Source organism: Emydura macquarii, unplaced genomic scaffold (assembly GCF_026122565.2).
Source record: "Emydura macquarii macquarii isolate MOO-44397 ecotype Brisbane River unplaced genomic scaffold, CSIRO-AGI_Emac_v2 contig_1348, whole genome shotgun sequence".
In the NCBI taxonomy this organism is placed as follows: Eukaryota; Metazoa; Chordata; order Testudines; family Chelidae; genus Emydura; species Emydura macquarii.
The window spans coordinates 22,125,069-22,137,115 of NW_027131485.1; the positions used below are offsets into that span (position 1 = coordinate 22,125,069).

At 36.0% G+C, this 12,047-nt stretch overlaps 1 protein-coding gene across 5 annotated transcripts in view; it reads right to left on the reverse strand.

The window, feature by feature from the left end:
* SNX29 (sorting nexin 29) overlaps positions 1 to 12,047 on the reverse strand; it is a 446,224-nt gene that overhangs the window by 427,393 nt on the left and 6,784 nt on the right. For all 5 annotated transcript variants that reach the window (XM_067551359.1, XM_067551357.1, XM_067551358.1 and 2 more), the window contains exons 2-4: positions 8,310 to 8,374; positions 6,545 to 6,597; positions 1,845 to 1,969 (exon numbers count right to left, since the gene is read on the reverse strand). In XM_067551359.1, the coding sequence (XP_067407460.1) occupies positions 1,845 to 1,969; positions 6,545 to 6,597; positions 8,310 to 8,374 (243 nt within the window). The remainder of the gene's footprint in view (positions 1 to 1,844; positions 1,970 to 6,544; positions 6,598 to 8,309; positions 8,375 to 12,047) is intronic.

Sequence of the window (12,047 nt, forward strand, 5' to 3'; positions counted from 1 at the left end):
GCAACTTCCCCCATAGGCGCGTTTATCACATACATTTTTGTTTTGGGGGTTTATACGTCTCTGTGAATCACAGAACACTGAATAAGATGGACCACTGGTTTGATCCAGTATGACAATTCCCATTGTCCATGGTCCATGTGGACAGATCTTTCAGAATTTTAAGATTAAGAACACTCACAAGACAGGACCAAGGAATCTCACATGCCTCTGATTTTACCACCAATCACACAGTGACCACTGGAGCAAAGTTGTGAGGACTATATGGAATGCCTTCAAATGTCAAAGTGGTGTGATCACTAGAAGTAGTAATAGGTAACTGTAGAATACAGGTTTTTGGATTAGGAGAGGGCAGAACAGCCTCTGAACAAAAGGATGAGATTGGAGGTGAATGAGGCTATACACTCAACAAACTACCAATGGGAGGAGGGAGAAAAAGGCAAAGCATTCTGCCACCCAATCCACACTAAAAAAGGCAACAAGTATAAAAGAAGCTAAGATTCCACAAAGGTTTGAATAAGCAGCTGAACTTTTATTTCTTTATCCAGTCTGAACCTTCAAACTCTTTTGAGTTCTGCCTATAACTACTGAGAAAAGAAATGTACAAAGCTATCTGTACAAACTACACTGAAAGGATAATTCTGAGAATGTACACAATAGTTTCCCAAGAAAGCCAAGTCTTTAGACTTCAAAGAAAACATTAACACAAGGGTCCAGAACACCAGCACAACTTGTCTTCGCTCATGACCAACAAGAACAAAACTGCATTAACAAATAATGAGAAAAAATAAGATCAAACAACAAGTTCCTAAGCCACTTAACTGTATTATGGAAACTGTAGGTGGAGGTCACAGTAAGTATAATAAATTCCACCATACAGAAGGATTAAATGTCAAGGTAAATTATTCAACACTTGTTACAGTTGAGTGAGTCTCAGAAGCCTGAAAATTACGGTCCCTTATAATGCCTTAAAACTGTTATCTCTTGGATGAGGAAGGGAAGCCAAACAGGCTACTGGAGGCCAAGCAAAGGAGACATCATGAAGCTGAACTGTTTGAACACACAAGTGTGGATAAATAAATACAGGGGAAGGTGAAGGGAAAAGAAGAAAAGGAACAGAAGGGAAACAACCCAACACAAAAGCAAAGTGTTCACTAAAAAAAAAAAAAAAAATTTTGACCACTAAAATAAAAAGTGGTTAAAAAAAAAAAAAAAAACCTACCCAATACAATCAGATTAAGTTTTTGTTTTTAAAAATCCTATCAAAGCTTACTATTTTGTGCCCACTGCCATAAAATTTGAAAATTAAAAGTAGAATAAAATAGGGTTAATAATGGAACAATAGCATTACAAAAGCAACATTACAAATATATAACATTTAGCAATATCAACTGTCACCAAATAAAAGTGCCTTAGAAAGTTCTCATCATAGAATTGTATGGACTGAGGACTCTTGAAAGTAGCATAAGAGATTTTAGGCTAAAACTGTTATGAAAATGAAACTAAACTGTTGGAAAAAAAAAAAAAAAAAAAGAATTTTCAGAGAACTTATACTGCTATTTACAATCACTTTAAGAAAATGAATTCCAGCATGTACCAAACTAGTATTAACAGCATCTTGGATATTTAAAGCCATCTTCAACATGAATATGTACAACATACTACATAAAAGAGTCAATTAACAACCATTTTGATATTGTAATGAGTCTTCAGTTAAGTACACTAAAAATATTTTAGAGTCTGGTTTGTTTTCTTAAATACAAAAATGAGAGATTATGTCAACTGCTTACATAACAAGGAGAAATATCTTGACATTTTTCAATAGATCAGTTGGAACAGTGCATTACCTGTTTCTGTTTTGCTGGAGAAACCTGCTGCCTGTTTGATTGCTGCTGCTGTTAATGCTAATCCTCGGCTCCTCTTCAAACCATGCTGTAGTACAGCTTCAAACTGAGCACAGAGACAAGTAACTCTGCAACAGAATAATTGATTAATTAAATCAACAATGTGAAAAGAATTAAAAACAATCATGTTTAAATTCAGTGGGTTCAGACATCTGGAATAAATGCAGAATGTATTTAGTGTATACAGTTCCCTTATATGCCCTGGAAAGTTCTTTCCTTATACTAATCACTTAATATTTGAAAGCTCTATAAACTTATTCATATCCACTAGGTTACATTAACTATTCAGAGCCACAGGAAACTGTTAAAAAAGTTAACAGCCAAATTAGAAATTGATCCTTACACGTTGAATGGGATATCAAAAACAATCCATTTCAACTCCAGTGTACATAATACAATTATATTTTAAACAGATAAACTTCAAAATTTACAACTATGTCATGATATTTTGGAATATGTTGATAATGTACATATACAAGTTCTAGGCAATTTTACCTGTTTGTTAGTGCTACTTTTGCTGTTTTACAGAAGTACTGTGATATATCAGACGCAGAGTTTATTTCCATTTGTGCAACTGAAACGGCCTCAAACCCATGACACGTGAAAAAGCTCAATTTTGAAGAGAAAAAGCAAGCTACACAAAACTTGTCAGAGTAACATGCATAAACCTTCACTTAGATCTACATCTTGATAGCTGCTGAAATTTTAGATTTCAGGTTTTCTGTAATTATCTTAAAAAATTAAATTATTCAACACAATCTGCACTGCAAACCTGACTAAGAAAACGATAACATTAAAATGTATATTGATGCTCCTCAAGCATTTTAGACATTGTAAAATCTGCCTAAAAAGAAGCAAAATCTAGTAATTTAGACTTTTTTTTTAAATTGATTTCAACCTTATTACTTGATATTTTAGTAAATTTAACTTTTTTTTTAAAATTTAACCAAAGTCCATTATACTACATTTCTGAATATGTGATAACAAATACAGTACTCTCACACAGTTTGGTAAAACAATGCATACTAAAGAATCCACTGCAGACAACCAGGCAAGGAACAACAACCTCTGCGCAAACATTTGAGAGTTGTTGAGGGACAGTATCAAGACTATTAGCTTTGATGATTTTGCTTCCTCTCCATCAAACCTATAAACTGGGTTGGATCAAGACAGGAAAAGGCCCAGAAGCACAGGAGATCAAAAGAACTCTGGCAAGTTTAAAAAGGAACATTATCTTAAGAAGAGGGAACTAGACAAACACAGGAGACCCCAGCTGGGGATGTCTTAAGAAATTAAACTTGCCTAGAGATGGTAAGCTTTTATATAAGATAGATATGTTTTTATGCTGTTAAAATATTTGTTTTTCTCTAAAGCTCTGTTACTACTATTAATAAATAATTTTTTGGTTTTAAGAAGGCAGTCTGATCGCCATATATCATTTCTTGCGCCAGTTGCCCTGCCACCATGACTGGGAGCGACACTGTTCCCCACCTCCAGGGAGTACCCCCTGTGCAGGTACTCCCTTCAGCATCCCCTTCCCACAGCTCCCCCATTCCTCCTCCACCATAGTGTCCTCTTTTTGGGAACCTGAAATATGGTAACCCTAGTGACAGACTCCCAAAAGTAAGAACTGCAGATGTCCAAATTCACTTGGACCTGCTGGGTAAGAGCAGCTGATACACAGGGTGCTGTAGCCCAAGGTCTGGTTTAAAAGTAGAAGAATGGTAGAATTCCACCCCAGGATAGATAAAGACACAAGACCAAAAATCTGAAGGGGAGTCACTCAAAGGGACCAGAATGACGACAGAGGTGCAGTTAGCCCTGTAACCATGACAGGTTTTTACAGATCGTATTTTTCACCGAAGTTATTCTAAGACAACTTCTTTTGCAATACTAACAAAGTAACATATTATGGAAAAGATATACAAGATGGAATTTTGTGAACAGATGTGAATAATACAATGTTTTGTTAAAGATAACTGCTATTAAGAGGAATTTCCAACAGACAAGTTTGACCAGAAGAATCCACTTGATTCTTGCAATTCTGAAAAGCAACAGCTAACACAGAGATTCTAGTTCCTGGATAAGAAAGAGATGTCAATTAAACTATTAAAACCCAATAATATTGAATATTACAATGAGAAACTGAATACTGTTTTCCAAAATGAAATGGAAACATTTTTGATGCTGGAATAATAAATTCTACATAGTAAGCTATAGAAAAAGAAAATTATATCAAAGATAACAGCCTCTGAAAACCAAAAATGTTTCAATCATGTGTTTTTTGTGTGTGGGTAACAGATACTGGGAATGTCTACACTGACGGCGGCAAAGTCGTTGCCATCAGATCAACACAAGTCGACACAGTAAAACCACGTTGACGCAGTGCAGTGAAGATGCCGCGCAGAAGAGAAGCACAGCAGTTGACAGGAGTTACGCAAGCTACTCTATGTAGCTTGCATAACTCCTGTCGACAGCCACCAAATCGCCCAGTAAGTGTAGATCAGGGCACTATTACAATGAGGAGTGTGGTATAAGAACCTGTATAGAATAGAATAAAAACAACAACAAAATGGTTTACTGGACACTGGAGAATTGTGAACAATTAAAAAATATAGCTATAAAAAAGGCTGAAAGAACATCACAGAAATTTAGTAAATTTAGTAAAATTTGCAACCCACCTAAGGCCTGGGCTGCACTAGAGTTAGATCAATATAAGGCAGCTTACATCAACCCTAACTCTGTCAGTATTTATACTACAAAGGTGCTCCCGCCAATGTAAGTTGCTGACTATATCAACTTAATAACTTCACCTCTGAGAGAATGTAGAGCTAAGACTGATGTAGTTAGGGTGATGCAGTGTCCATGTAGAGCCATGCGGAGCTGACAGCTGGAGCACACAAACCCCTCTGCCCCCCGCACTGACAGCAGATGCTCATCCCACCTCATGGCTGACAGCCTGAGCCAGAAACCAAATGTGAAATAATAGTAGCCATGAAACTGACAAGAATGTCAATTTCACTGCTGGTTGGCTCTCATCTGTGAGCCCCATACTTCAGCTGTCAATGCCCCACAATGCCCCACTTCAGTTGGTGCAAGCGCTCCTGGCGAGGACGCATACCACCAGCGGAATGGAGGCAGTGTGGACACCAACAACGAATTTAATTGTTGAGGTGCCTGTAGATCAACCTAACTTAAGTCTACCTAAATTTGTAGTATACACAAGCCCAAAGTGTCACATTCGCTCCTCCAAAAATATTTTCAACTATTGAGCATAGCTCCAATGCATACTGGACAATATGTGAGCAGAAATCTATACATGTGAAATTTCCACTTCCTCTTTAATTAAGACTTAAGCTGCCTAACCACAGTCCAAATAGGACACGATTGAGCAAGGTGCATATTCTGCCCGTCTCAAGAGACTATTTGTGAGTAAACCATGCCATTTTTCAGCCTAGCATTAGGCTTTTTAAATCCCAGATGTCCACACTTGTTAACAAATAAATCCTAAAGGGGACACCCAAACTTCTAATTCTTGACAAAGTGTTTCAGAAATTGATCAATGTTTCAAAAAGTAGTAGTTTGGGTCGGAAGTTTTTGCTCTGAATCTGGAGATAAGTTCTATTTTAACTTTAGGGTTCACACACAGAAAGACAGTACCTGCCTCCAGGATCTTACAAAGTACGAAAAGCAACATACAAAGGGTGGGGGAATGGTATAATATACACAATATAAATACAAATTAACAATTCGCAATTGCCATTTTAATTCACTTTCTGTGGGGAAAAAAATCTAGGTATTCAGCGTAGTTGATAAGAAACTGGTCAATGGATGACCAATTACATCTGAAAAGGCATGTAAGGAAGAACTAGCTGCCATTTCCACCCCTAGTTAGATAGTTCAGCTGCCTTTGGAGAAAAATAAGTTCAAGTTTAGTTTACCGAACTGAAATGGGAGCTGGCTTAAGAATTTAGGACAGGCAGCAGTGGAGTTTAATGCATGTCCTGGTAAACTATTAGAATCTTTCAACTGGATTCTGTTGGCTTTCACTAAAAAGACAGTAGCCCTAATAAATGGTTACACTATCAACCTATTCAGTGCCATAACCTAGTTGACCAACTGGAACCAATGGAAACCAAATGACAATTTTCAATTGGAATTTCTACTATTGAGAAGAAGCCGTTTGTAGCAGATGGAGAGGAAGAGAGAGAAAATGCTTTTGCAGCTAAAGCACATCAGGAACAAGAAAAACGAACAAATGAAAACCAAAGGGTTTTTTTAATTGGTTAAAATATGAAACCCATAACAGAATAGGGCTAGACTTAAGATTTCTATATAAGATATACAGTCATTTTAAAAACAGACATATTGGGGGGAAAGGAGGGAAATAGAGTTCTTCTTTACTTATGTCCAGACTTCGGAATTCAGCATTTTGTCTTAATCCTGCAAACACTTGAGAATCCCCTTTGTCTGGACTATGATTTATGTGCACCAGTATGAAAACTGCAACCAAGAGTTTATTATATCAGCAGTTACGTAAACAAGCTTTTATAAAGTGGATCGAATACCCTAGTGGACCAAATATCTTTTTACTATATAAAGTCTATGTAGTCATGATATATAAATTTAAATGTGCTTTTTACCTGCTATCAGAATCTGAAGCAATTTCTTTTCTTCCTCCAAACCGAATTTGACACTGTAATAAATAAGTTTAAATAACACCATCAGTGTTAAGAAGCTGAAAATTCTTAAATACTCTAATTTTAATTTTAAAAACAAACAAAAAAAGATGTTCACTGACTCACCATGTAAGTTATATTTCAAACAACATAAAAACCTGAAGCAGGGCGGCAGCAGAGCAGGGCAGTTACAAATCTGGCCTGCTATCAGAAAGAATACTTACGCACATTTAGCATTATGCTCCCTGACAAAACCACCTCCACAGTTCAAATAGATTCAAACTGCACAGGGGGCTATCTGTAAGCCAGCAGCAGAATCAAGATGCATTACTAAATTACTGCTGCTTCACAAACACTATAACAGACCAACCAATATCTATCAAACATATCAGTGATTTATATTACCACATATGGTTGTTCTTGTACTTCCTTTTAGTTATAAGAACACCAATTAAAAATTGGGAAAATTAAAGTAAGTTCTGTTTTCTGCAAAGAACAATTCCAAAAATACAGAGTTTAAAAGTTATTTTTAAAATACTTTTAATCAGTCAAGTAACTTCTTTGCTAACTTGTCTGGACAGTCAAGAATCCAAAACCCATTTCATCAAAATGATGTTCTCCATTTCTAAATCCAGTTACTAATTAAGGCTTAAATCTGCACACACTTCTTGCTTACAGGAACAGTATGTACTTCAGTAAGTAGTCCTAGGACTATTCACAGATGCAAGCACTATGCCCTGTTGTATATCCAGGATTGGACCAAAATTCACAAACAATAATAATTTTGCACCTGGAACAGGGAAGAAAAGTGTACCATAGTTGCATTGACCCTATTTAACCTTATGGGATAAGAGAGGCAAGCCACATCTGAAAATGGCAAAAAAAAATCAGCATATATCTGAACTCAAAGTAAACAAGTTACTAATGTAAATTGTTTACCACTATTCTCCACTACAAGCACACAAAAAGGTTTGATAATGCACCATCTTTTAGCTGCTACCTGAAAATCTGTCATATTTGGCAATTCAGATTATATTTTCCTAGATTTTTTTTTATTAATGTAACCAACCTGATTTTTTTTATTCTAAACTTCTGAAAACTTCCACACAATTTTTTTAAAGTCAGAGATTTCGCAAAACATTTGAGTTAAGCCATTAATTATTTGACTTATTTCTGTGTATTTTCTTGTAACATGGTCTCAAGAGTTGACATTCAGTTGCAAAATTAGGACAGAATTCTCCCCTGGACCACTATGCACAGACATGGATCACAGAAGCAAAACCCTATACAGAACACCAAACTTCCCTTCATGTTTTATCCCCAATCCTCCTATGTAAGTTGACTGCATAAAAATCTATGAAGTTCTGGCTTTATAACTCTACACTACGTGAAGTGCATTTTTAACTCTGTAGACAGAATGGATGTTAAAATCCTAATGCAAACAAGGTAAACTATAGCTTTAACAACATCTTAACTGGTCAAGGTAAATCCTAGGTTCCCTGTTTGCCTTGTCTGCTCTGGGATTTTAACACATTAACATACCTTTTTTCCTAGTGAAGTGAAGGCCTGAGTGAACTTCTTAAGAAAAGCATGTTTCCCCCTCCATCTATTGAAGATGGGAGGGAAGAATAATAGCAGCTCTTGGCAGGAATGTCAACTCAGCATTTATAAATTGCGGAAATATTTTTAATATTGGGGCAGACTTATATTTATTGTTTTGATTTCTTACCTGTTTAACTGCATCCAGTAGCCGCTCTAGAAGAAACTGTCTTTTGGTGTCATTGTTCTGTAATCCTAAAATTCAACACAGCTCTATTATTTTAACAAAAATATATTAGTCCCAATTCTGGAACAACTTTCCTCACATGTACTGAGGTCAATGGAAGTACTTCTATGATTAAGAGGTTGCAGGATCAAACCTTTGTTTTGTTTTTTCAGATACTCTTATTTAAAATGCAGAAAAAATGCCAGAACATCACCATGGAGCCTGATTTTAATAAGTTATTCTTTTTGGGGAATCAACAAAAATTACACTAAAGTTCTTAAAATAGTAACATCTTCTCTGTGATAAACGCCAATCAGGTAAAGTTAATTAGTAAGCAAGCCACTACACACAAACATTAATGAACAGTTGATAATATTCAGTGTCAACTTTCACATCTTACTTAGGTACTTAGTCACATCTTACTTACTTAGGTACTTAGTCACATCTTACTTACATCTTTTTATGAACATCTCTGGCTACATATAAAGCTTGCTGTTTAATTAAGTTATGTCACTGTGCCCTGTTCATCTATTCTGTTCTCGAGTGTAGAAGGAAGTCCTTTAAAAACCTATCTGCCACTACTCCTAATGTGTCAAGCCTTGAGTTATATACAGTGTTGTTGTAGACGTGCTGGTCCCAGAATATTAGAGAGATAAGATGGATGAGGTAATAGCTTTTATTGGACCAACTTCTGTTGAAGAGAAGCTTTTGAGCTTACACAGTCCTGAAGAAGAGCTCTGTATAGACTTAAAAGCTTGTCTCTCTCACCAACGGAAGTTGGTTCAAAATATATTACCTCACCCACCTTGTCACTCAAGGCCTTAAGTTAGACCATTTTGTGCTCATACTTTTTTTCTTCTTCTTCCTCCCATAGAATGTTCGACTTCATATAAAATTCTGATCTTTATATCAGAATTCTACTTGAATAAATTTCCCTCATCACCTAGTTAAATCTATTGCCAAAAAACCCTGAAGAACTGGAGAAGATATAAGGGATGGAAAATATTTCTCTCTTCCCCTTGCTGCCCCTCACCGTGGAGCACCTACTGCACAATCTCATGTCTGTACTAGTCCTGCACAAAGCATCTCCAATTTACCCCAAAAGCAGAAGAGTGTAGAACTGAACACAACTGATTCTATGAAAGCTGCTCCTCTCCTGCAAAGAACTTTCTAAAATACCAAACAAAAGTTGGATTCAAGAAAACACAGGGCACCTGCACCAGATGTGAATCCAGAGTTAAAGAAAACAAGTATGTTACCTAATTTACTACTATCTAATTACATAAGAGCTCCATTTAGAAACCACAGCTATGTACCATTATTAATTTCCTAATTTACAGAGGGTTAACTTCAGATTTTGAACTTTGAATCAAGTTGTACAGTCATTAATGAGATGATTTTTTAAACAACTCTGTGCACATGAATGTGATACTAGTAGCCCTGACTAAAGTCAAATTTAGTACAGCTAAGCACCATTCAAGCTTCATCAGAAAGCTATGCCAATGCACATCAGCCTTGACCTGTATAATCCCTATTATTCCAGCCCTGAGAATTTTTGCTGAATTAAATCATATTGTACAATGATTTTATTTATATTTTGAAGCAGTAAGAATCTGTAGATCTATGTCCCACAAGTAATCAAAATCACTTAAAAAACTGTATAAGGAAAACGTCCCAGTCAGACTTATACTCTTAGTAAAATCCAGCCATAATCAAAACCACCAATTAAACACATGAATGCCCAATGTTGCCTCAGACTCATTCCTTCAATACTCCCACCCCTTTCCAAATATCTGGGAAAATACAATGTGATGCTTATTTCAAAGTCAGCAATCTCAGGCTATCTCAGAACAAGCGTTTGTAGATACGCATTTCACAAGCTGAGCAGCCTTCATTCAAAAGGAAACAAGTTTTATAATATTGATTATAAGGAAGATGGTTATCTTCAATGTACAATGCATGTTTTAATTTTCAAATCCATACTCCTCTGCCACCATTATATCAATTAACATAAAAACTTTGGTCACCTACATACCAAATTGATGGACAAAACAGAAATTCATCAATATGTAGAACATTCCAGATAAGCTTATCATTGTAGTGTAGATCCTGCTAAAAAACTGAATGGTGTGATACCAGCTAGTCAGCATACAATCATAGTACAGATGTGAAATTAAGGCTGTGTCCACTGTACTTTTAACGTTGAAACTGTACTTTTCTCAACTGTGACTGCACATGGCAGTTGCTAACAATTTTCTTGAGTAGTTTGGACGATTCCAGCAACAACAGTCTGATAATATGGATAGTTTTCAGCACAGTTTGATTAGTACAACTTAAAAAAATATTCAATTCATACCTGTCAGAAAAACCATGCTATTGTTGTGTTTGACATGTATATTTTGTAAGGAAAGAGAACTTACAAAAAGCTAAATTTAAAATATTTCCCCCAATAATTTTAAAAACATAACTTAGAACAGTCTTTAGTTAGGATTTAAATCCCTGTAATATCAGCAACTCACAGTACAAGAGAGCCAGAAAGTGAGACCAGCCACTCTAGTTTCATTACCCAAGCAGATTAAAGGGCAGAAAATAAAAAACATTTCTCATCTTTTATATTAGCTAGTAATATTTTAGAACTCTATATTTTACCCTGATTCTCTTAAAGCAACATATTAAATACAAAAAATAACTATCAACACAAAATAACATTACAAGCCACAGTTAACCGTTGTGATCCTTTAAAAGTCCTAATGAGACCCCTTGATAAGTCTTAAAAAAGCACTACTGAGAGCCAATTTTACTTATATCATATTTTCCTTCTTTAAAAAAAAAAAAAAAAAACTAGGGATATTAGAATGATGATAGCTTCTTTGTTGCTTTTAGTATATCTGCCCCTGATTATTTCACTTGAAGTCCTAATTCTCTATTCATAGCACCACAATTGGCTGCAGTGGAGAACAGTGTGATGAGAGGTCATCAGGACTTCAAGTGAGGAGTCACCAGTAGGAATAGATGACCTTGAAAACAACATGCATACAAGATACACATGCACAATTACTACTCCCTTCTAATGAAGTCTCACAACTGTATCTGGGGACAAAAAGAGGTCCAGAATATTCTTCTAATATTTCTAAGAGACATCAGTTAGTTCTGAGGTTATTATTAAAGGTCTATAGTAGCACCTCCAATATAGAAAAACAAAAAAAAAGCATGTTCCTTGCCCCAAAGATCTTATACTCTACGAAGATTAAAAAGAGAGGAGGAGGAGGAAAAAGGAAAACTTAAGTGGTGAGGTGGTGACAAGCCATGTCCTAACACTACAATATTTAAACGTTTTTTGTAACATATGTTATCTTCATAACCATGCCATCATCTGCTAGGGTGTGTGGTTTGGCTGGATTTTTTTTGTTTGCAGCCCAGCTCAGTAAAAGTGTATTCCACATGAAAGCGGTAGCATGGAAGAAAGGTTAGCGATGTTCATGAGAAAAGCAAACAAATATAGTGTCAATGCCAGTAGAGTACATCATGGTGGAGCAAATATGAACATATGAAGCAGAACATATGAAGAGGTAAGGGTTGTTGGAGGCCTAGTGCAATTTGAATTGCCTGACCACTGTCCTACAGGCCTAGCATAGCTTCAGTTGCTTGCTTGGCTATTCTGACCCCTGTAGCATGACATCTTCTGGTTGGCAGAGATTAATA